Source organism: Halichoerus grypus, chromosome 15, assembly GCF_964656455.1.
Source record: "Halichoerus grypus chromosome 15, mHalGry1.hap1.1, whole genome shotgun sequence".
Taxonomy (NCBI): domain Eukaryota; kingdom Metazoa; phylum Chordata; class Mammalia; order Carnivora; family Phocidae; genus Halichoerus; species Halichoerus grypus.
Genome location: NC_135726.1, coordinates 17,728,753 through 17,753,947, shown reverse-complemented (window position 1 = coordinate 17,753,947; position 25,195 = coordinate 17,728,753). Strand labels below are relative to the sequence as shown.

The following is a 25,195-nucleotide window of genomic DNA, read 5'->3' as shown; positions in this document are numbered from 1 at the left end:
CTGAATGGCTTCACACAGTGGGAATGGTGGGCCCATTTTAGTATAAAATTCAAAACAAATTCATGACAAAATGACATAATACAAAATGACAACTTAATCATTACTTTCATCTCTCCCCCAAAAGGCAAATACTGTAATAACAATCCTACCACTATGAAAGGATGAAGTGGGGGCTCAGCAAAAGTGCCGGTGAAAAACACGGTCAAACTGTGAAGAGACGTTACTAAAGCTGATTGGGTCCTACTCCGAGGAGGAGGAAATAGAAAACTCTGCCCTTAGCCTGATCAGGCCCACAGGAAGGAACCATATTTGGGGCAGCCTTGGATATAGTGCAGCCAAGAACTTCCTAGCAATGAGAGATAACCTTCCTTAGGAGGGAGCCCCCTGTTGCTGACCTTTAATATGTGAAGATGGGATGCTTGTTTCCTTGGGGCAAAGGCGATGTGCCCTGGAGGTAGAAAATGACAGGACTACTATTTTAGAGGTTGGGCAACCCTGGTTGAGAACCACATCATGTTCTTTCTATTCCTGAATTGCTTGAATTAGTGTGGTGCATGTTAGGACACACGAAGTCAGGCCTGATTAGAGCAGACTGCCCTTGGGGAGAGCTAGGAGGAAAAATGTGAAGGGGAGAGCTCTGGAGGAGGTTCTTTCTGGCAGGTGGGCCAGCAGAAGACTACTTAGATTCTCCAAGGCTCCAGAGAGTTTGTCTGGGAACATCACTCTGACCTGATGGGGTTAGATACCTTATCAGGACCTGGCTGCATCTCTGGGGAAGGCAGAATAGCATAGACAAATGGTTGTGAGTTCAGGAATCTGTAATTTTTTTTTTTTTTTTTTTTTTTATGATTTTACTTTTAAGTAATCTCTTTACCCCTCATGGGGCTTGAATTTACGACCCAGAGATTGAGTCACATGCTCTACTGACTGAGCCGGCCAGGTGTCCCTGGAATCTGTATTTTTAACAGTTCTGCCACAGTGATCCATGGATAGAATGACCAATTATTGTCCAAACCGGGTTGCTTTTGAGTCAAAGTGGGCAATATTGAAAGTTGGTAAATAACTCAACCCTTGGTGTAGACAGACCAGATTCTGTCATACTTATGTGTATGATTTTGAGCAAGTTCTTTTATCCCTCTGAGCCTCAACCTTCCTCATATGAAAAAGAGAGATATGATTATACATTTAGTGCAATATTCTCTCCTGGCAGAGATTGCCCTGGGCCCATTTCTTTTCTATGCAACCTTATCCTTTTCAGTGTGCAAGTATTTTTAAGTTGTTTTGTGGAGTATTTGACTCTCAACTGTGCATTACTTTAGGCTTATATAATGCTGCAGAAAATGGAACCTAGGAAAGAGAGGATGCTACATGCCTATTTTGCCAGTTTTGTAAAAAGTATAATCCTCTTTTCTCTTCCCCTGCCACAAGAGATGAGAAAGAAGGCAGAGCCTGGAAATGCACAACAAGCATTACTTCTGTGTCAGTCTGTCTTCTATTCTTCTGCCAGTACTTCCCAGAGAGATTTCACCAAGAATGCCCAAGCTTGCCAGGGGCACTGTTGGTGAAGAAAATCTGCTACTCATATCCCCTTTCCCTTCTCTGGGGTGCTTAATGGATGTTTTGGGGGCAAGAAATAAAATCTAAATGTTTACTAATTAAAACAGCAATGGAATGGGTTGGCTGGGTGGCTCGGTTGGGCGTCTGCCTTCGGCTTGGGTCATGATCTCCGGGTCCTGGGATCGCATCCCACATCAGGCTCCCTGCTCAGTGGGGAGTCTGCTTCTCCCTCTCTCCACTTGTGCTCGCTCTCTCTCAAATGAATGAATAAAATCTTTAAACAATAATAAAAATAAAAATAAAACAGCAGTGGAAAGAGCCTCGGTCCCAGATGTGTTGTTTGGAGTGTGAATCTTCTCACAATCCAATGAATTCTACCTCAGTATTAACTATTATTAGACCCATAAAAACATCATTTATTGTTAGAAATTATGACATAATACAAAGCCAAAAAATCTACTTTATTTTTCAGGAGTCATGTGAAAGACCACAAAGAACCATGCTCATTCTCCAGTGCTGGCCAAATCTACCTTTGGAAGCCAGACAGCAGCTCACCAGGCCTTCAGGGAGGTGATTGGGCAGCCCAGTGCATCCTACCGACAGGTGTGCTCACCCACCCAGGGCAAAGGGAAAGATTCCTGTTAATGGCATCACATTTAAGCCAGCTACCATCAGATTTGCTGGGGCAAAGACTCTCTTACTGAGGACCCTAGTCCTGGAAGACTTCTCCTCCGGCGAGCTGCCAGCTCAATCTTCTGAACCAGGCTTACATCCCAGGGATGGGTCACAAAGCTGATGACGGTGCCAGGCACCTCGCTCCCTACACGGCCCACCCTACCTGCTCTGTGGATGTAGTCTTGCAGGGTGAGGGGGAAATCATAATTGACAACTAGCTCTACATGGGTGCTGTCCAGGCCCCGAGAGGCTATGTCTGTGCAGAGGAGTATGTCTCGGGAGCCCTCCTGGAAGCACTGGAAGATGCCTGCCCTCATTGAGGCTGGCATTTGTCCCTGCAGCCTTAGGTGTTGGATTTTATGGTCATCCAGAATATATCCCAGCCAGTTCACAGTGCTGGAGCTATTACAGAACACCAGAACAGTTCCCGAGGGGCCAGTCCTTTGTGATCTGTCATGTTGCTTGAGGATCTGCACCAACTCAGTCACCTTCTCTGCTCCCTTCAGCCTCATAAATGTCTGTCTAACGTGAGGCATGATGCAGTGGAGCTTGGAGCTGGTGATGGTGGTCAGAGAGTCTGGGCTGGCAAGTTTACTTAGCAGTTGGCCTACACCTTCGGGAAATGTGGCCCCCACCAGCACTAATTGAGTTTTGGGATTGAAGGGGTCTTTTAAGTCAGCGGGGCCTTCTGCTATATGGCTTTTCTCCAAGATATAGTCCACTAGTTCTAGGAAGCTTTCATCCAATAGTGTGTCTGCTTCATCCAACACCAAGTAGGAGAGCTGCTTCAGGCTGATTAGTTGACCTTTCAGGGCCTTCCACAGAGCTCCTGGAGTGGCCACTAGTACATCTACTGGAGGTTGTTTGGACAGTTGCAGCCGGATCCTACTCATGCCATGGCCTCCCCCTAGCTCCCGCACCTGGAGGCCCAAGGAGATGCCCAAGGGCTGGGCCACGGCCCGCACCTGTTCGGCTAATTCTCGCGAAGGCACAAGGACCAGGCCTCGAGGGGCAGGTATACTGTGCGAGTCCAGGCTTGGCCGGCCCAAGAGCCGTTGAAGCAGAGGTAGCAGGTATCCAAGAGTCTTGCCACTGCCGGTTTCCGCCGCGCAAAGGATGTGGCGGCCGCGAAGTAGCGGGGGGATGGTGCTCGACTGCACGGTTGTAGGCCGAACGACTTCAGGAGCAGCCTCCTGTAGTGCATGCAGCACGCGGGGTTCCAGACCCAGAGCCGCGAAGCTGCCCTCGGATGGGGGGTTCCGCAGCGATGGTGCCTCCTGTTGCGCACGCTCGATAGAGAAGTAGTCTCTGCGGGAGCGCCGATTCTTCCAACCACGCGAAGCTAGTGGCGCGCGCTCCCAACGGCCCAGCGTGAGGCGCGCCGGCTGGTTCAACTCCGGCCGCCGCGCTGAGATTAGCAGCGGGCCCGGTCGCGCCAGCACCAGCCGCGGGGAACTCCGTCGCCCGCTCTGCCGCTGTTCCTGCCGCCGCTGTAGAGCCCGCGGGATGCGCACCACGGGCAGGGGCTCGTCGGGACCAAGGACCGCTAGGTCCCGTCGAGGCGCCAAAAGCAACCGAACCGCGAGCAACAGCGGCCGCAGCGGCTGCGCCAGAGCCATAGTCTTCTTGGTGTGCGAGAGGCGCACGGCAATGACGTCACGGGCGCGCAGGGCCTCGCGGACGGTGTCTGGCGCGGCTCAGTAAGGCTTGTGGAGTTGGCGAACCCTGAGGAAGGAGGGAGAGTCTGTAAAGTTCAACTGCGGCGAGGTCTGTAGGTCCGAATAGGGTTTGGCGACATCCAGACCCGGACCAACCTTGGGGAAACGGGCTCGATGGAGGCAGGCTCCGGGGTCCGGCGATACGCGGCGATGGGGGCCTGGCCTTATGGACAGCGGGGCGGAGGGCTTCTGGAGATTGGGTGTCTGACCCTTGCTATTCTCCTTTGTCGCTCCCACCGCTTCTTTGATGGCTTGTCCAGTGCTGGTCTCCTGTAAATTCCGAGGGTGCGGTGGTGTTTTCCCAGATGCGGTCCCCGTGCAAGGTCTGGTAGTAAGTGTTTATTGAGAGTCTGAATGTATGGTCAGGCCTGGGGGAGAAGACAAGGGCCAGGTGTCTTAGATCTAGGCACCCCCACTTTCCTCGGCCAAGAGCTGAGAACCCCGAGGGCAAGCTATGGCCTCTCTATGAAGTGGGAGGTAAGATCTTCAGGCTTTATTTCAAGCAGACCTTTCTCTCTGTACTTCCCCCCCCCTTTTTCAGCTGAGGTTCACTCTCCATTCTCTTGCCTTCCCTCCCAACTTTTCATCCTTAAGCTACCATTCTTGCAATCACTCACCTCCACTGGCTTCCCAGATACCTAAATTGTTTAAATAGTGGTGAGGAGGGTCCTTCTTACTGAGTGATCAGATATGTGGCTTGCCTCACATAGCCCTTGTCAGAATATTTTACTTGAATTCAGATGTTCAGGTTGCAAAAAAACCCCTTATCTTTCTCTGATTGACTTATTTCACTTAGCATTATACCCTCTAATACCATCAATGTTGTTGCGAATGGCAAGATTTCATTCTTTTTTTAATAGCTAATATTCCATTGTGTGTGTGTGTGTGTGTGTGTGTGTGTGTGTATACACCACATCTTCTTTATTCATTCATCTATCAAGGGACACTTGAGTTGCTTCCATAATTTAGCTATTGTAAATAATGCTGCAATAAACATAGGGGTGCATATATTTTTTTGAATTCTTGTTTTCGTATTCTTTGCATAAATACCCAGTACTGGAATTGCTGGATCATATGGCAATTCTATTTTTAATTTTTTTGAGAAACTTCCATACTGTTTTCCACAACGGCTGCACCAGTTTTAATTTCCACCAATAGTGCAGGAGGGTTCTTTTTTCTCCACATCCTCACCAATGCATGTTGTTTCCAAAATGATAAATACTTTTAAAGTTTCAAATGCCATTTTGATACATAAGTAGACTTTCTGGAAAGTTACTCATTAAACCAGCAGAGGAGAGAGATTTGAGTAGTGACAGGTGAACAGAGTCATTGGATAGAGCAGTGGCTCTCAAGTGAGGGTGATTTTGCCCCTGCCCCACCCTGGGACATTTGACAGAGTTTGGAGACATTTTTATTTTTATTTTATTTTATTTTTTTTTAAAGATTTTACTTATTTATTTGAAAGAGAGAGAATGAGAGTGAGAGAGCACATGAGAGGGGGGAGGGTCAGAGGGAGAAGCAGACTCCCTGCTGAGCAGGGAGCCCGATGCGGGACTCGATCCCAGGACTCCAGGATCATGACCTGAGCCGAAGGCAGTTGCTTAACCAACTGAGCCACACAGGCGCCCCGAGACATTTTTATTTTTAATTTAAAATTTTTAAAAAGATTTTATTTATTTATTATTTATTATTTATTTACTTGTTAGAGAGAGAGAGCACAAGCAGTGGGGAGGGCATGCAGAGCAGGCAGAGGGAGAAGCAGGCTCCCTGCTGAGCAGGGAGCCCAATGTGGGACTCGATCCCAGGACCCTGGGATCATGACCTGAGCTGAAGGCAGACACTTAACCGACTGAGGCACCCAGGCGCCCTGAGTTTGGAGACATTTTTAGTGTCACATCTGGGGAGGTGCTACTGGCATCTAGTGGGCAGAGGCCAGGGATGTTGCTCAACATTGTACAATGCACAGGAAAGCCCTCCACAAAAAAGGATTATCTGGCCCAATATGCGAATAGTGTGTTGTTGAGAAATCCTGCATAGAGGATGAGGACTGAAGAGAGGCTGAGATTACTTGTGCTTTCACTTTAGGTAGGCACATTTGACAAACTCTTGCACTGGCTCCGCCTCCTCCTCAGAATCTGTAGCAAGTACACCGATGCCATTGCTTGCTTTGCCCTTGGGATTAGGAACGTTGGGGGCCCTGAAAGTCATAAACACAAGAAAAAGTGATTCAAGGGAGTGATGCTGGAGAAGAGAAGTTTAGGCAGAACAAAACTGTCCTTATGGATCTGGGGAATGTGCCCCATGGAAAAGAGATGAGGTGTGCTGTGGGGTGTACTATTCCAGAAGGCAGAACTAGGACTCATAGGTATAACAGGCAGATTCTGAATTTGATATAAAGAACTGCTGTAGCAACTAGAATTGCCCATATCTGTCCTGAGGGTGAGGAGTTTTCCATCATTGAAAAGTTCATATCCAGGCCAGATGACTGCTGGTTGGCAATATGATAGAGGGGAGTTGATATAAAGGACACTCTAAGATACTGTGATTTTATACTACTTGTATGATTCTTTCAAGAACTCAGGGCGCCTTGTTCCTTATCTATGTAGCTTCTTGGACATCTGACTCAACAGGTTTTATCCATTTACATGTGCCACTGTTTTTTTCAGATAAAAACAAAGTCTTACTTTGCATCAAGCCAGAACAGATACACTGAAGGAATTATCAGAAAAGAGTAATACATAGGTATGTACTTGCATTTGGGTTCTGCCCAAATATTTGGGGCAGGGAAGCTGGTTAGTATATGGCTGTTTTCTCACCATGCTCAAGTCCTGACAATATGATTGATTCAAAATCTCATAAGGATTGGAATCTGTCTGAGCCAGTCTCTGCCCATGACCCTTAATTTCTTTTTGTCAGTTCATTAGCCACTGAATAAAGCTCCTCTCTTTTCCTTTTCCTCACATTGAGTAACGTCTAGTTGTTATTGAGATACATGTTGTATATTATAGTGCTCTGGAAATAAGAAAGTTTTACTTATTATGGAAAGAATGTAAGCTCCTGAGAGCAGGGGCCTAACTTAGTAGTATTTTTTCCCAGGGCTGCCATGGTAACTCACATTGCCTGGTTATTCCATAAGTTTTAAACAGAATTGTCCCTTGGATCTCAGGTGATAATGATACATTCATTCATTCATTTATTCATTCAGTAAATGTTTCCTGAGCACCATGCATATGCTGGATACTGTTCAAACAGACAGCAAGCAAAACAGGTAAAATCCCTGCCCTAATGGAGGTTACATTCTGATTTAATTGGTTTTGGGTGTAAGGCCTGGACATTGGTATCTTTTAAAGCCTTTCCAGATGATTTTAGTGTGCTGTCCCGTTTGAGAATCACAGTTACAAATGAAGCGCTTTGAGAATTGCAAGGCATTGCAAAGATAAAAAGTGGCTGTTAGTATTCCCTCCCTGTTCCTTCATTTTCCTGCCTGCATCAGGACTGTTGTGCAAGTGCTGGCCATTCTCTTTTCAGCCTGTTTCACTACATGCCTAGGTCATTTCACCCTCTTTCTAACCCAACTCCTTACCTCCTTCCTGTCTTTCACTCTCCAGCCCATCATCTGTTGTCCGAATGATCTTACTAAAGCACAGCCATGGCCTTGTCACCCCTTGACTCAAAAGCCATCAATGGTTGCCCTTGGCCTACAGCTTACCTCCTAATCAGTCTCCAGAGTCTGCCCCCAACTTTATCTCCTGCTGCTTTCTTACCTGAATCTTGTTCACTCAAGTGGTAGCTTTTATGCAAGTTGCATAAAGGGCTCATAGTCCTTTACTGGGTAAGCAAAGGAGGGGGGTAGTCATTTGCTCTGTAACCAAACTGGACATAGGGCAAAGCACTTGAAATGCTCTGTGATAGAGCACATTTGTCTGTGACAGAGCTCTTCTGTGGCTGTAGCATGAGCCATATTGTGGTTCTCGTTGCCACTTGACCTGTAAACTTCTTTTCACAACAAACCCTAAACACCTACCTCATGCCAGATTGTGTGCTCTGGGGGACAGGGACCTAGTGATGAGCAAGATGCGGTGCTTGCCTTCCCTTTGTGATGAGGGAGGCAGATTGATAGTTGCTCTTGTAATTACAAGAGTATATTCCATCCATCACAGGAATGAGCTAAGAGGAGGTGCCCTTACTCTGTGTTTGGGAGATAAGTGTCAGGGAAGGCTTTCTGGAGGAAGTGACATCTGTATGGAGGTTCTGAAAGGCTACTGGAAGTCATCCAGGTGGAGGAATAGGAATCTGGGTTCTAGGCAGGGGCAACTTGTTCAGAGCCTACAAATTGAGAGAGAGCAGGCCAGTTTGGGGAGCTAGAAATAGTTCAGAAGAGCTGAAGCTTAGCATGGCAAAGTTAAGAGGGCAGGGGGCAAGTGATGAAATATAGGGCTTCTGAGGAAGGCAGGGAGCAGACCTTGTTTGCAATGTGAAGGAGCTGGGACTTAATGCTAAGGGCAGAAGGGAAGGCTTTGGAGAATGGGAATATCCTATCCTGATTTGTGGTTTGAAAGACCCCTCTGGCTGCTGGAAGGAACATAGATGGAACATAATGAGCCTGGAAGCAGAGAGACTGGTTTGCAGGCTCTTGTCATCAGTCACTTGATAGATGGCACTGGCAGAGCCGAGACACTCCTTGGGGTCGAGAGCTTAGTTCTTCCCATTTCTTTACCTTCAGCGCTTCACACAGTGCCTTCATCCCAAAAGAACTAGTAGATGTTTGTTGATACAACAATAGACTTAGAATGTGTTGAAAGTGTAAAAGCCCGATAGTGAGAGCAGTTAACATTTATTAAACCCTTACTGTGTGCCGAGAGCTATTGTGCATCATGGAATTGACTCTTCATAGCATCCCACCTGACATGGATTCTGTGGGAGCCTCATATTCCAGAGGGAGGAGCTGGGCCTCCACTAGGTTAATTCATCTGCCCGGGTAGAGTTGGGATTCCAGTGCAGGTCTCTCTGATTCCAAAGTTCAGAATCTTAACAGAGAGATGCTGTATCACCTCATTCTCTTATAAATATAATAGATCACTTTAGTTTTTTCTTATCTACACGTGTTTTGAGTGGGAAATAGAATAATTCTCTGAATATTTAATCCTAATTGACTTCCATTTTAACTCTAAATTTGTTTTTTTTTTTTTTTTTTAAAGATTTTATTTATTTATTTGACAGAGACACAGTGAGAGAGGGAACACAACCAGGGGCAGTGGGAGAGGGAGAAGCAGGCTCCCTGCTGAGCAGGGAGCCTGATATGGGACTCAATCCCAGGACCCTGGGATCATGACCTGAGCTGAAGGCAGATACTTAACGACTGAGCCACCCAGGTGCCTCTAAATTTCTATTTTAAAGAAATCGCTTTTTAAGCAAGGTCATAGTCTCTAGGAAAATTTACATGGAAGGGACTGGTAAAGTTTTTTCCATTCATTGCTTTCCCTGAATGGTGTTATCTGCAGTCTGAAAGCGTTATAATTAATGGGATTTTGTATCTATGCAACTGAAGTTAAGGTTACTGTCTGAGAAGGTAATCAAAACTGTCAGAAGACCAGCCCTTAAAAGAATGGTAGAGAAATCGTCTCAGTTTATTTAACTAAAATGGTGATCTGGGTGTGATCTCGGGGCGGTGAATGGTTGTGACGCTAACTAGGAAAGGGTGGGGACTGCCTAGCTTCTCTGAGAGGAGCCTTCTTAGGGGCAGGCCCTGTCAGGCACTGCTGTCGTGGGCCAGAGGGAGTTCCCGAACCAGCCACCCTCCAGGGGGGTGTTCTCAGCCACCACAGAGTGAGTATTCAGTCACACCTTCCTTTCAAAGTGGCTGCTAAGGGCCAAATACTGGGCTGAGGGCTAGAAACCTGGCAGTGAACTAGGTAGCCATGTTCCTGTCTTTGTGGACTTGTCCTGGTGGTCTAGAACAGGAGCTGGGGGTTAAACAAGAGACCACACAAATCAGCGTGGATATATGGGGATTGGTAACTGAGCTATAGGGAAGCACAAGTGTTGCGAGAGCATGTGACCCGGGACCTGAAGTTAGATGGTCTGGTAAGGAAATGTCTCCAAAAAGGGGACATTCAAGGTCAAGAGGACGTTAGTGTGTGTGTGTATGATTGAGTCGGGGAGAGTGTTTGAGACAGAGAGGACTGCAAGTGCACACCCCAGAGCTTGGTGTGGGAGACTTTCAAAGAAGGCCAGGGTGGCCAGAGCAAGGAAAGTGAGGGGGGAGAGAGGCTCAAGGTGAGCTGGAGACGTGGGCAGAGACAGGTCATGCAGGGCTTGCCGGGTCATCAGAAGGGTTTGGAAGTTATCCTAAACTCAGTGGGAAGCCATTAAAGGATATAAACGAGGGAATGGTATCAGAGTTGCCTTTTTCAAATGCCACTCAGTATAGGAGGGGGTAAGATTAGATTTGGGGAGACCGTTAGGAGGCTGGCTTTGTGCACGTGGTGGCACTGGAGATGGAGCAAAGCAGATGGATTAGAGTTATATTTTGAAGGCTGTTTCAACAGGAGTTAGTGATAGATTGAATGTGGGGAATATGGATTAAGGATAAGTAATTGGGTGAGTGGAGATGCTAGTTGCTGAAATGGGAAACATTTTCTCTCCATGTATTGGCCTGATTAACACCTTCTCTCTCTTGAAATCTTAAATCAGAAATGATTTCTTGGGGTGCCTGGGTGCTCAGTCTGTTAAGCATCCGACTCTTGATTTTGGCTCAGGTCATGATCTCAAGGTCGTGAGATCGAGCCCTGCGTCAGGCTCCGAGCTCAATGCAGAGTCTGCTTGAGGTTCTTTTCCCCACCTCCCTCCCCCTCTGCTCCTCTCCCTTTCTAAAATAAGTAAGTAAAATAAAAAAAGAAGAAGAAATTATTTCTTAAGGGAAGCCCTTCTCTTCACCCCTTTCCTGCTGGCACAGATTCCCAAAACCTCCTGTCCTTTATAGCACTGTACACGGTTATGATTTCACAAGTATTTGTAAGTTCCCTTTCTATAACCCTCTCTTCTGCTGTACCTCCTCCTCCTCATAGTGCCATCCAGTGCTTGGCATATCATACGGGCTCAGTATATGTCTGTTGAATGAATTAATGAAGACAAAGGAGGCAGCTTAGGAGGGCAGATCAAGATCTTGTTTTGTGCATGTTTAGTATAAGATGTCCTTAAGATACCTGGGTGGGGATGTGTATTGAGCAGTTGGTGTATGTAAAATGCCTTTGGAGATCACCAGCATATTACCAATATTTTAAGCCATGGGAGTGAGTAAATTTGCAAGGGCGAATGTGTGGAATTAGAAAGGGAAGAGGGCCCAAGACTAAGGAGGAAACTCAACATGTGAGTAGAGGAGGTGAAACCAGGAAAGTCACTGAAGAGCAGGGCAGAGAGGTGGGAGAAAAACCAGGAAAGTGTGGGATCACGGGGGTCAAGGAAGACGGGAGGCTCAACCACGTCACCATACTGTTAGTGAAACAAGATTGTGGACAGGTGAGTGTCTGGTTGATTCTACAACTTTGAGGTAATTGGTGACTTTGAGCAGTTTTAGTGGAGCGGTGGAGGTGGGGGCCAGATGGAATGGGCTGAATAGTAAAAAGAAAATGGAGACAGTGTTAGTAACTGAGCAGAGCATAGCATTGGCTAGCTAGCTTCGTGACTTTTTAGAGGGGTCCATATTTGCTTAGAATAAATAAATTAATATTAACAGTTCTCTCTGGGATATGGGATTTTGATTTCTTTTTTTACTCCTTTTTACTCCTGTTGGCTCTACTTTCAAAGTATAATTAGGATGTGATCACTTCTCATCACCTCTACTACCAGCTCCCTGGCCTGAGCCACCATCAACTTTTATGTTGGTTACCAAAGAGCCTTGTACCCAGTCTCCCTGTGTTTACTCTGGCCCCCAGCAGACTTCTTTTTATATAGCAATCACTGTGATCATGAGAAAACATGTTCAGTCATGCTACTCCTCTACTTAAAACCCTTTACTGGCTTCTATTTCGTGAAGAGCTAACAAAGTCCATAGAGTGTCCTGTAAGGCCGTATGGATCTGACCACGGTGTCCTATCTGCTTACTGCTGTGACATCGTGTATCTGACTTTCATTACTCTCTCTTCTCTTTGTGTTCCAACCACATTGGCCTCCTTGCTGTTCCTCTAACACACCAGGCAAGCTCCTGCCCTAGGGCATTTGCACTGGCTGTTTCTTCTGCTCTGTATTCTTCCATTAGATACCAACTTGGCTAACTCAAGTCTTAGCTCAAATGTTATCTTCCCATTGAAGCCTTTGTTTCCCTACTTAAAATTTTATATTTTAATGTAAATATTTCATATAAATATTTTTATATTTTACCATAAAATGTTAATGTACCATTTATTTATATTTTTCTTGCTGGGAGTGTGGAGTATATGGGTGAAGGTGGTCAAAAGATATGAACTTCTGGGGCGCCTGGGTGGCTCAGTCAGTTAAATGTCTGACTCTTGATTTCGGCTCAGGTCATGATCTCAGGGTCGTGGGATCGAGCCCTGTGTCGGGCTCTGTGCTCAGCATGGAGTCGGCTTGTCCCTCTCCCTCCTCACCTCCCCGCCCCCTTTTCTTTCTCTTTCTCTAAAAAAAGAAAGAAAAAAAGATATGAACTTCCAGTTAGAAGATAAATATGTTCTGGGGATGTAATGTATAGCATAGCAACTATAGTTGACAAAATCATGTATTTGAAAGTTGCTAAGAGTAGATTTTTTTTTTTAAGATTTCATTTATTTATTTGAGAGAGAGAGAATAGCGGGAAGGACGGGCAGAGGGAGAGGGAGAAGCAGGCTTCCCGCAGAGCAGGGAGCCCGATGTGGGGCTGGATCCCAGAACCCTAGGATCATAACCTGAGCCGAAGGCAGACACTTAACTGACTGAGCCACCCAGGTGCCCCTAGAGTGGATATATATTTTTTAAGATTTTATTTATTTATTTATATATTTATTTATTTATTTATTTATTTATTTTAGAGAGAGAGAGAAAGTGAGAGCATGGGAAGGAGCAGAGGGGGAAAGAATCCCAGACAGACTTTACGAGCTGAGTGCAGAGCCCGGAGCCACCCAGGCACCTTGCTAAGAGTAGATCTTAAAACTTCTCATCACAAGAAAAAAATTTATTAATATGTGAGGTGATAGATGTTAACTTATTGTGGGAATCATTTTCTAGTATATACATATATCATATCACTATGTTGTACACCTTAAATTAATACAACATTATATGTCAATCACATCTCAATAAAATGGAAAAAAATTTTAACCCAGCCCCAGTGTTTTCAATTTCCTTTATCCCTGCTGTTTTTTACTCTGTAGCATTACCAATTTTCCAACATACTTTATAATTTATTTGTTATGTATTATTTTTTTTGCCTTTGTTCCCCTACTAGAATAAAAGCTCTATCAGAGCAGGAATTTTTGTCTGTTTTGTTCTCTATTATATCCCAAAAGACTAGGACAGTGACTGGCCTAGACTAGGCACTAATAAATATTCTTTAGGTGAATAAATAAGCATGAGTGATTTTTATGATCAGAGAAAAGGGAAACAAAGTCCTGTGTGTTGGGAAGAAGAAGAAAAGCCTGCCCTGGATAACAGAAGAGATTTTCTTTATTTGGATTTCTTACTCTTGTTTTCCCTTTCTGCAGGCTTTAGCAGAGGAAGAATGATTGAGCACACCCTCTCATTGTGCTACCACAACAAACTCATCTTAGCCCCTATGGTTCGGGTAGGCACTCTCCCCATGCGGCTGCTGGCCCTGGACTATGGAGCGGACATTGTATACTGTGAGGTAAGAGGCTCCTGATTTTCCCAGAAGGCTTTCCACCAGCGCAACCTCCTTATCTGTGGTGGGAGTGGTCAAGAGTCAGTCGGGGGCAGAATGGGCACTCATTTTACAGGCACTCCCTGAAGGCAGCGGGAGACAAACATGACACTTGTGAGTTCTCTGGGCCCTTCGGGGCCAGGAACCTGGGCAGCACAGAGGCATTGTGGGATCCCTGGGCTGGGTGGTTAGATGAGTGTCATGTCAGGTCACCGCCCTGGCCTCTGTAGGAATTAATAGACATTCAGTGCATGAATGAATGAACTCAAGGTTAGGAAGAGGAGGAAAAGGACCAGGGAAGCTGGGTGGGGTTGGTTTTGGGAGCCACAGGATTTTCTGGTGGTAGTAGCTAGTGGGTTGCCTACGTCCTGGCTGCTCTGGAGATTGGTAGGACTTTAGACCCAGGTTTAAAAAGCATTTTCTAGGAAAAACAGCATTACAGAAGTAGCTGATGTTGGATAGTGTGGAGGTGTGAGCAGTGTTTCTTAGCTGGGCATATAACAGAATTATCTGGAGAGCTTCCCCCCATCCCCAGTCCTGATATGTCTCCCTGGTGTGTGTGAGAAGTTGAAGAAGAAGCTACTCAAGTGCTTCATATATTTCTATCTTTAAAAGGCACTGGTGGTGGGATGGGGACTGTGGCTGTAACAGGGCAGCACAAGGAGTCCTGGTGGTGATGGGACTGTTCTGTGGCTTAACTGTATCAGTGTCAGGATCCTGGTTGTGATATTATACTGTAGTTTTGTAAGATGTTACCATTGGGGAAGTTGGGCAAACAGTACTTAAGAGCTCTTTTTTTTTTTTTAAGTAGGCTCTACACCCATATATAGGGCCTGATGTGGGGCTTGAACTCACGACCCTCAGATCAAGACCTGAGCTGAGATCAAGAGTTGGACGCTTAACCAGCTGAGCCAGCCAGGTGCCCCTAGGAGCTCACATTCTTACAACTGCATGTGAACCTCCAATTATCTCAAAATAAAAACTAATTAAAAAGAAAGCCACTGGTATAGAGAGAAGGGAGAGCTTAAGAGGAAACTTGGGAAGAATATACCCTAATCTACTGGGTGTTTGTATGTGGGGGGACAGGTAAGTAATTTATGATAGAAAAGTAAAAGAGCGGGGCACGTGGCTGGCTCAGTCTTGATCTTGGGGTTGTGAGTTCAAGCCCCACATTGGGTGTGGAACCTACTTAAAATAAAATTTTAAAAAAGTAAAAGAGTGAGAGAAATAGGCAAATTAAGAAGAATGTGTATCAGGGAAGGCAAAAGTCAAAGTCTATCAAGTGTAACAGATGATGCAGAGAAATCCAATTGCAAAAAGACCAAAAAGGTGTTTGATTTGAAAATCAGATGATTGGAGGACAGCCATGGCACAGAGATGCAAACACTTGTGGGGGCAATGGATTGTGGAGTGAGCAGCAAATGAGGAAGTAGAAACAGAGCTGCCCACCACCCCTCAGGAATTCAAGAGGTGAAGGCAAGATAAGAGTACACGCGTAGGGGAGATGAAGGAAGCTGGGTGAAGGGAGTTGTTCCTAGGTGACTTGTATGTTTGCAACATAAGAGAAAGCACTTAGCAGTGAGGGGAGGCCTGAAGATTCAGCAATTCAGTGTGGGGAGGGTAGGGCCTGGACTTGGAGGGGCAGGATTCTAGATGAGGTGGTGGGGCCTGCCTCCAAGATAGGGCAGGGAGGACAGTGGGAGAACCGTGGAAGGCAGGGAAGCCAAGGTAGTTTGCCTGAGAGGCTTGTTTGACAAGATGTGGGAAGCCAGTCCTCTGTCAGTGATGAGGGTGGCAGGAGTGGGGTGGGGACCTGAGGAAAGAAAGTGAGGGCATTTTGGCCCCGTTCCTATGGGGAATGGGCACTGGGAGATTTGCCTGGCAGTTAGGTATGCGTAGTCATGCTGGTTTTCAGCTTTATGGGAAGGAGAGCTGCAAAACCTGGCAGGGGGATGCTCATGGCTGGGGATTGGCCTGCCAGTATCTACAGCTGGTCAGGGCCAGAGCCATCTAGGGAGTTAGCAAGGTGAAATGGGAGAGAGGGAGTGTGTGTTGTCCAGATGTGGGAGTCAGAAAGGGAGGTTCCTGAGTTTAGGATCACAGGTGAAGGACCTGACTTCTAAGGGGTTTGTTGAAATAGAGGCAAGGAGGTCCAAGAAATGGGAGCTGGGCATCCATAAGCCTTCCAAGCTGCCAGAATGTGCCCAGGTCAGGGAGGAACCTGTGTCCAGAGGCCAGTCCCAGGGGAATGTGGTAGTGCACTGAGCACTATTTATCTGGTCACTCATCCTTTGAGCCTCCACTCAGGCCCCCGAGCAGTCAGCTGTGGGTTAGGTATAGCCTTTCTTAGCCAGCACCCTCCTGGCCCTCCAGAAGAACCTCTTGGATTTAGAAGAGGATTGGGAGGAAGGACTGCGAGGACTCATGGACTCAGGGTGTGAGGAACGGGGACCAAAAAGACAAGTCCCAGAGAACTTAGCTGTTGTTTTCTTGCTTGTGATGCCCCCTTTGGCATGCTTGACGGGCATTTGCTCTGGGAGAGTCAATATGGCTTATAAACAAACCAGCCTCTGCCAGAGGACACCTAGGCCTTCCCCCCAGGCCTAACCCCTGTGGAGAGCAGAGGCAGGCCGGCCAGTGGACCCTTGCTTAGCGTGAGTAGGTGGCTGGGGACTGGGCCAAGTACTGGACATGGCACAGTATGGTGCCTGATGCCCCCTGGTGGATCCAGCATTGCTCTGCAGGCCCGCTGCCCGGATGATCTTCCTGGGTTCACGTGAGGCGGTCCAGCTGTGGATTTAGTTAAACCATCCCACCCACCTCATAGGACCAGAGTGTAGGGTCTAGGAAATACCAGGCACCTCCTTAAAAGCTCTGCAAAGCCCCTCAGCAGCTGGAGGTGAAGAAAGGATGAACTAGCTCAGCAGAAGTCAAGGGAGCAGTAGTGTGATTCCCTACTAAGTTCTGCCTTATTGATAGGGGTTTTCCAGGAGTTCCTCAGATGTAATCTTGTTTATTCCTTTTTATAAAAACAAGGGGACTCCAGTCGCCCAGACTGTGATAGGACACCTACCTGTTAGACTTAAACCTTTCTCTAAGCAAGACCAAGGGAGGAGGCAGTGTTCTTAAGAGGCCCTGATTACTAGAATGGATACTTAAAATTTTTTTGTGTGTGTAGTAAAAAACACATAACATAAAATTTACCATCTTAACCATTTCTGAATGTGCACTTTGGTAGTGTTGAGTTGTGAAACAGATCTCTAGAATCTTTTCATCTTGTACAACTGAAACTCTGTACCCATAAAACACCTCCCTCTTACCCCATCTCTCCAGCCCCTGGTAACCAGTCTTCTATTTTCTGTTTCTATGAATTTGACTACTTTAGATACCTTCTAGAAGTGGAAGCATGCGATACTTGTCTTTTTGTGACTGGCTTGTTTCACTTAGCATAATGTCCTCACGGTTCATCCATGTTATAATATGTGACAGGATTTCCTTCCATTTTTAGGCTGAATAATAGTCCATTGTATATATCTGCCCCATTCTGTTTATACATCATTGGTGGATGGACATTGGGTGCTTCCACCTCTTGGTTATTTTGAATAGTGCTGCTATGAACATAAGTATGCAAATATCTCTTTGAGATCTTGCTTTCAATTCTTTTGGATATATATACCCACAAGTGGGATTGCTAGATCAGGTGGTAGTTCTGTTTTTAATTTTTGGAAGAAACTCTGTACTGTTTGCCCTAGCAGTTGCACCATTTTACAATCCTTCCAACAGTGCACAATTTCTCCACGTCCTTGCTAACACTTGTTCTTTTCTTTTTCTTTCTTTCTTTCTTTCTTTCTTTCTTTCTTTCTTTCTTTCTTTCTTTCTTTCTTTCTTTTTTTTAATAATAGCCATCCTAATGGGTGACAGGTGATAGCTCATTGTGGTTTTAATTTGCATATCTCTCTGATGATTAGTGATGTTGAGTGTGTTCATATGCTTGTTGGCCATCGGTGTATCATCTTTGGAGAAATTTTTATTCAAGTCCTTTGCCTAGAATGGGTAATTTCTTAAAACTTAAAAAAGAATTCAAATTTATAGAAAAGTTGTTGTATGTCTATACTTCAATAAAAAATAAAACATTTTTTTAAAAGGGAAAAAATTATTAAAAAGTTGCAGGAATAGACAGAGAACGTCCATACCCATATTGACCTATGGTTAACATTTTTGCTTGATTTGTTTTATCATTTGTGTTCTATCTAATGTATATATTTTTCTCCTTAACTAATTTTTTAAAAAACTTTTTTGTAAAGATTATTTATTTATTTATTTTGAGAGAGAGAGAGAGAGCACGAGCAGGGGGGAGCAGCAGAGGGAGAGGGAGAAGCAGACTCCCTGCTGAGCAGGGAGCCCAATGTGGGGCTCTATTCGAGGACCCTGGGATCATGACCTGAGCTGAAGGCAGACGCTTAATGACTGAGCCACCCACTCTCCCCCTTAACTAATTTTTTAAGCTGAAGTACAGTTGACACACAGTATTACATTAGTTTCATGCATTCTCCTTAACTATTGGAATAAGTTTCATACACTATAATTTACTTCTCAAGTACTTCATTGATATTTTCCCAGAATCAAGTTATCATTCTTCTATACAGTTATGATATGGGCATCATCTTCAGTAAACTTAACATTGATATAATACTTTTTTAATCTACCTTCCATGTTCTAATTTTGTCAGTTGACCCAAAATTGTTCTTCTAAGCATTTTTTAACATTTAAAAAAATTTTTTTTTAAAGATTTTATTTATTTATTTTTGCCAAAGAGAGAGAGAGAGGGCGGGCATGAGCAGCGGGAGGGGCAGAGGGCGAAGCAGACTCCCTGCTGCCTGATATGGGGCTTGATCCCAGGACTCTGGGATCACGACCTGAGCTGAAGATAGATGCTTAGCTGACTGAGCCGGCCAGGCACCCTAACATTTAAAAAAATTTTTTTTAAGTTTTTTTTTTTTAATTTATTTGACAAAGAGAGACACAGTGAGAGAGGGAATACAAGCCAGGTGGAGTGGGAGAGGGAGAAGCAGGCTTCCCGCGGAGCAGGGAGCTCTATGCGGGGCTCGATCCCAGGACCCTGGGATCATGACCTGAGCTGAAGGCAGACGCTTAACAACTGAGCCACCCAGGTGCCCCAACATTTTTTTTTAAAGATTTTATTTTTAGGGTCGCCTGGGCGGCTTAGTCGGTTAAGTGTCTGCCTTCGGCTTAGGTCATGATCCCACGGTGCTGGGATCCAGCCTGGCGGCTAGCTCCCTGCTTAGCAGAGAGTCTGCTTCTTCCTCTCACTATGCCCCTCCCCCCCACTCATGCTTTCTCTCAAATAAATAAATAAAATCTTAAAAAAAAAAAAGCTTTTATTTTTAAATTATCTCTACCTCCAACATGGGGCTCGAACTTAGAGCCCTGAGATTAAGAGTCGCATGCTCTACTGACTAAACCAGCCAGGCTCCCCTTTTAACACCTTTACTGAGATAATGGTTCACACATGCCATATAATTCACCAATTCAAATTGTACAATTCGGTGGCTTTTGGTTATATTTATAGAATTGTGCATCCATCACCACAATCAACTGTTGAACATTTTCATCACACCAAAAAGAAACCTCATATCCATTAGCAATCCCTCCCCAATTTCTCCTTCCCTCAGTCCCTAGAAACCACTATTCTACTTTCTGTTTCTATAGGTTTGCCTGTTTTAAACATTTCATATAAATAGAACCATACCATATGGTCTTTTATGCCTGGTTTTTTTCCACTTAGCATAATATTCCTAAGGTTCATCCATGTCATTGCATGTATCAGTACTTTGTTCCTTTTAGTGGTTGACTAATAATTATTTGTATGCATATACCACAATTTGGTTATCCATTCAATTGATGGACATTTGGATTATTTCTACCTTTTGGCTATTATGAACCATGGCTATGAACATTTGTGTATATTCCTCTTGGGTATGTATACCTAGGAGCAGAATTGCTAGATCATATCATAACTCTGTGTTTAACTGTTTGAGAAAGTGCCAGACTGTTTTCTGAAGCAGCTGTACAATTTTATATTCTCACCAGTATGATGTTTCCAGTTTCTCCACAACTTTGCTAACACTTATTTGTCTCTTTGATTATAGCCATCCCAGTGGCTATGAAGTGGTATCTCATTGTGGTTTTTGCATTTCCCTAATGATTAATGAAGTTGAGCATCTTTTCCTTGTTTATTGGCCATTTGTATATCTTCTTTGGAGAAATGTCTAATAAATATCTATGCCCGGGGTGCCTGGGTGGCTCAGTCATTAAGCATCTGCCTTCGGTTCAGGTCATGATCCCAGGGTCCTGGGATCGAGCCCCACATCGGGCTCCCTGCTCTGCGGGAAGCCTGCTTCTCCCTCTCCCACTTCCCCTGCTTGGGTTCCCTCTCTCGCTGTGTCTCTCTCTGTCAAATAAATAAATAAAATCTTAAAAAAAAAAAATCTATGCCCATTTTTTAATCGGCTTTTTGTCTTTTTATTCTAAGAATTGTAAGAGTTCTTTATATAATCTGGATACTAGACCTTTATTAGATAAATGATTTGCAAATATTTTCTCCCATTCTGTGAGTTTTCTTTTCACTTTATTGATAGTATACTTTGATACATAGAAGTTTTAAATTTTGATGAGATCCAATTTAACTTATTTTTTCTTTTGTTGTTTCTGCTTTTGGTATCCTCTCTAAGAAATTATTGCCTAATCTAAGGTCACAAAGACTTATATTTGTGTTTTCTTCTATGAATTTTATAGTTTTGGCTCTTACATTTAGGTCTTTGGAACATTTTGAGTTAATTTTTGTATGTGATATGAGGTAGGGTGCCTACCTCACATCAAAATTCATTTTCTTGCACTATTTATTGAAAAGATAATTTTTCCCCCCAAAATTATCTTGGTACCCTTGTCAAAAAACAGTTGATTATAGATGTTTTGGTTTGTATCTGGATTCTCAATTCTATTCCACTGGCCTATATGTGTATCCTTTAGACAGTACCACACAGTCTTTTTTTTTTTTTTTTTTTTTTGAGGGAGAGAGAGAGCCTGCAGAGAGCGGAGGGCAGGGGAAGAGGGAGGGAGAGAGAGAATCTTAAGCAGACTCCATGCCTAGCACGGAGCCCGACATGGGGCTCGATCTCACGACTGTGAGATCATGACCTGAGCCGAAATCAAGAGTTGGACGCCATCCAGGTGCCCCAACATACAGTCTTGATTATTGTAGCTTGGGAGTAGGTTTTGAGATTAGGAAGTATGAATGTTCCAAGTTTGTTTTTCTTTTTCAAGATTGTTTTGTCTACTCTGTGTTCCTTGCATTTCAATATGAGTTTTAGGATCAGCTTACCAATTTCTGCAAAAAGAGCATCTAGGGTTTTGATAGGGTTTGTGTTGAATCTATAGCTCAGTTTGGAGAATATTTCCATTTTAATGATATTAATTCTTCCAATCCATGATCATTAGATGTCTTTTCATTTAATTAGATCTCCTTTAATTTCTTTGAACAATATTCTGTAGTTTTCAGTGTGCAAGTCTTTGCCTCCTTGTTTCCTTCTGGCCTTCATCATTTCTTATGAGAGATCAGTTGTTATTTTTTTTTTTTAAAGATTTTATTCATTTATTTGACAGAGAGAGACAGCGAGAGAGGGAACACAAACAGGGAGAGTGGGAGAGGGAGAAGCAGGCTTCCCACGGAGCAGGGACCCTAATGGGGGGGCTCGATCCCAGGACCCTGGGATCATGACCTGAGCCGAAGACAGATGCCCAAAGACTGAGCCACCCAGCCACCCCTGTTATTTTTTTTTTTTAAGATTTTATTTATTTATTTGAGAGAGAAAGAGAGAGAACACAAGCAGGGGGGGAGGGACAGAGGGAGAGAGAGAAGCAGACTCCCTGCTGAGCAGGGAGCCTGATGCAGGGCTCGATCCCAGGACCCTGGGATCACGACCTGAGCTGGAGGCAGACGCTTAACGACTGAGCCACCCAGGTGCCCTGAGAAATCAGTTGTTAATCTTATTGATGATCCCTTGTATGTGGTAAGTCACTTCTCTCTTCCTGTTTTCAAGATTCTCTTTGTCTTTGGTTTTCAGCAGTTTGATTATTTGTGTGTAGGTGTGGCTGTCTTTGAGGTTTTTTTCCTAGGAGTTTGTTGAGCTTCTTAGATGTACAGATTAATGTTTTTCATCAAATTTGGGAAATTTTCTGCCACTATTTCTTCAAATATTCTTTTTAGGGGCACCTGAGTGGCTCAGTCGGTTGAATGTCTGCCTTCTGCTCCGGTCATAATCCTAGGGTCCTGGGATCAAGTCCCATGTTGGGCTCCTTGCTCAGCGGGGAGCCTGCTTCTCCCTCTGCTTGCAGCTCCCCCTGCTTGTGCTTGCTCTCTCTCTGTCAAATAAATAAATAAAATCTTAAAAAACCAAACCAAACCAAAACCAAAACCAAGTATTCTTTCTATCCCTTCTCTCCTTCTTATCCTTCAGGGGCTCCCATTATTCATTTTGGCTTTGATTTTTTTTTTTTTTTTTTTGAGGTGGGGAATTGTGTAGTTTTTCAATCTGAGTATACTTGTATTTCTGAAAATAAGGGATATACTAAAGATCCTTCAACCAAACTAGAAACGAAAAAAAAGTACCTGGATATACCAGAGGTGGGGGTAGAAAGGTGTCATGGAGAGACACTGGTGATAAACTGGGGATAAATATTATGATCAGCTCAGACAGAGAAAGCAAGCCAAGAGGAATGGAGAAGATGAAGGTGGTAGGGCATATTTCAGATACAGAAACAACACATGACAGACAAGAAAGAATACGCCCATACATGATAAGGCATTTTATTATTTATTTATTTATTTATTTATTTATTAATAGGCTTCATGCTGGGTGGTACCCAACGGAGGGCTTGAACTCATTACCCTGAGATTAAGACCTAAGCTGAGATCAAGACCTGAGCTGAGATCAAATGTTGGATGCTTAACTGACCAAATCACCCAGGTACCCCTAAGGCATTTTAAAATTAAATGATACGGGGTGCCTGGCAGGCTTAGTTGGGAGAGCATGCGACTCTTAATATCAGGGTTTTAAGTTCAAGCCCCACATTGGGCATGGAGCCTACTTTGAAATAAAATAAATAAATAAATAAAATAAAATAAAATAGAAACAAAATAAAATGTTGTTCAGAAAATTGGGTAGTCATTTGAAGAAAAAATGACTTACAAATGGCCTTAATTTTCAGTTAAGCTAAAATCTAAATTAGTTTTTTAAATATATATATATATTTTAAGATTTTATTTATGTATTTGAGAGAAAGAATGAGAGAGAGAGAGCATGGGGGGGAGGGTCAGAGGGAGAAGCAGGCTCCCCGCTGAGCAGGGAGCCTGATGCGGAACTCGATCCCGGGACTCCAGGATCATGACCTGAGCCGAAGGCAGTCGCTTAACCAACTGAGCCACCCAGGCGCCCCAAGATTATATTCTTAACTGTATAATGGAGATATATTTAGGAAGTAGAAGGCACTGTTGATGGCAAAGTTAAGGTGGTCTCTTCTATAAAAATAGAATGTTATGTATGATAGAAATTGATGTTTGTCTCCTACACTGTTGGTGGGAATGCAAGCTGGTGCAGCTACTCTGGAAAATAGTATGGAGGTTCCTCAAAAAGATGAAAATAGAGCTACCCTATGACCCAGCAATTGCACTACTGGGTATTTACCCCAAAGATACAAATGTAGTGATCCAAAGGGGCACATGCACCCCAATGTTTATAGCAGCCATGTCCACAATAGCCAAACTATGAAAAGAGCCTAGATGTCCATCAACAGATGAATGGATAAAGAAGATGTGGTATTATATACACACACAATGGAATATTATGCAGCCATCAAAAAATGAATCTTGCCATTTGCAACGACATGGATGGAACTAGAGGGTATTATGCTACGTGAAATAAGTCAGTCAGAGAAAGATAAGTGTCATATGATCTCACTGATATGAGGATTTTGAGAAACAAGACAAGGGGAAGGGAGGGAAAAATGAAACAAGACGAAACCAGAGAGGGAGACAAACCATAAGAGACTTTTAATCTCAGGAAACAAACTGAGGGTTGCTGGAGTGAAGGGGGGTGGGAGGGATGGGGTGGCTGGGTGATGGACATTGGGGAGGGTATGTGCTATGGTGAGCGCTGTGAATTGTGTAAGACTGATGAATCACAGACCTGTACCCCTGAAACAAGTAATACATTATATGTTAATAAAAAAAAAAAAAGATTAAAAAAAAGTCTGCCAGATATGTTTCAATTGCTATAGTTTGCCAGGCATTCTTTCAAGTAAAAGTGCTATTCTATTTTTTTTAGAAAAGTAGTTCCTTCAGTTCCCAACTAAAATAATTGTACAGGTGCTTTTCCTTGAGACAACCATCATGGTCTGGTTTGTAGCACAAGTGACTTACGCATACTTCCCATTTTGTTACACAGAATAGTAAAAAGATATATATTCGAGTGTCAAGATTTATAATAAAATTAATATTTTGTACTGTTTCACCAAGATGTTCTCAGTGTTGTCAAGCTATCCTCCTGTGTTTTCTTCTAAAGACACTAAGGAACAATTTGGAGATAACTGACATCTTAATAATAGTGAGTCTTCCAATCCATCAACATGTTATATCTCTCCATGTATTTCAACTTCAGTTTTGCTCTGCAATGTTTTCTAGTTTTCAGTGTACAAGTCTTACACATCTTTTGTTAAACTTATCCCTGAGTATATCATATTTTAAATATCATAAATTGAATTGTTTTTACTTTTCCAGTTTATTGCTTGTTTATTGTTTATTGCTTATTATTCCAAATTATATGTTGCTTTATATCAATAAAAATGTAATTGATTTCTGTATTGACCTTGAAAAAAAACTGAAGTTTGTGACAACATGGTAGACCTAGAGGGTATTATGCTAATTGAAGTAAGTCCACAGAGAAAGACAAATACTGTATGATGTTACTACATGTGGAATCTAAAAAACAAAGCAAATAAACCAAACAACAATAAAAAAAGAGAAACAAACTCATGAATACAGAGAACAAACTGGTGGTTGCCAGAGGGGAGGAGGTTGGAGGATGGGTAAAGTAGGTGAAGGGGATTAAGAGGTACAGACTTCTAGTTATAATATAAATAAGTCATGGGGTAGAAAAATACAGCATAGGGAATATAGTCAGTAATAATGTAATAACTGTGTATGGTGACACATGGTAACTAAACTTGTGGTGAGCTTTTCATAACATATAGAATTGTTGAATCACTGTGTTGTACACCTGAAAGTAACATAATATTA

General features: G+C 43.7%; 2 protein-coding genes across 8 annotated transcripts in view; one reads left to right on the top strand and one right to left on the bottom strand.

Annotated features, from left to right (window-relative positions):
* Nucleotides 1-1,999: 1,999 nt before the first annotated feature.
* DDX28 (DEAD-box helicase 28) lies at nucleotides 2,000-3,851 on the bottom strand. Its single transcript, XM_036114974.2, has one exon. The coding sequence runs from the start codon at nucleotides 3,849-3,851 to the stop codon at nucleotides 2,229-2,231; it is 1,623 nt and encodes a 540-aa protein (XP_035970867.1). The 3' UTR covers nucleotides 2,000-2,228.
* A 5-nt stretch (nucleotides 3,852-3,856) lies between these two features.
* DUS2 (dihydrouridine synthase 2) overlaps nucleotides 3,857-25,195 on the top strand; it is a 49,188-nt gene continuing 27,849 nt past the window's right edge. For 2 of the 7 annotated variants that reach the window (XM_036114982.2, XM_036114975.2), the window contains exons 1-3: nucleotides 3,859-3,999; nucleotides 6,617-6,692; nucleotides 13,646-13,788. In XM_036114982.2, coding sequence (XP_035970875.1) covers nucleotides 13,663-13,788 — 126 coding nt within the window. In that variant the 5' untranslated portion in view covers nucleotides 3,859-3,999; nucleotides 6,617-6,692; nucleotides 13,646-13,662. Of the gene's footprint in view, nucleotides 4,000-4,060; nucleotides 4,274-6,616; nucleotides 6,693-7,155; nucleotides 7,219-13,645; nucleotides 13,789-25,195 lie in introns of those variants that run through there. The other 5 variants (XM_078063242.1, XM_036114980.2, XM_036114977.2 and 2 more) reach the window with 5 other exon arrangements.

Bases quoted from the DNA above. Each gene is read 5' to 3' on its own strand.
- DDX28 (XM_036114974.2), bottom strand. From the start codon at position 3,851: ATGGCTCTGGCGCAGCCGCTGCGGCCGCTGTTGCTCGCGGTTCGGTTG.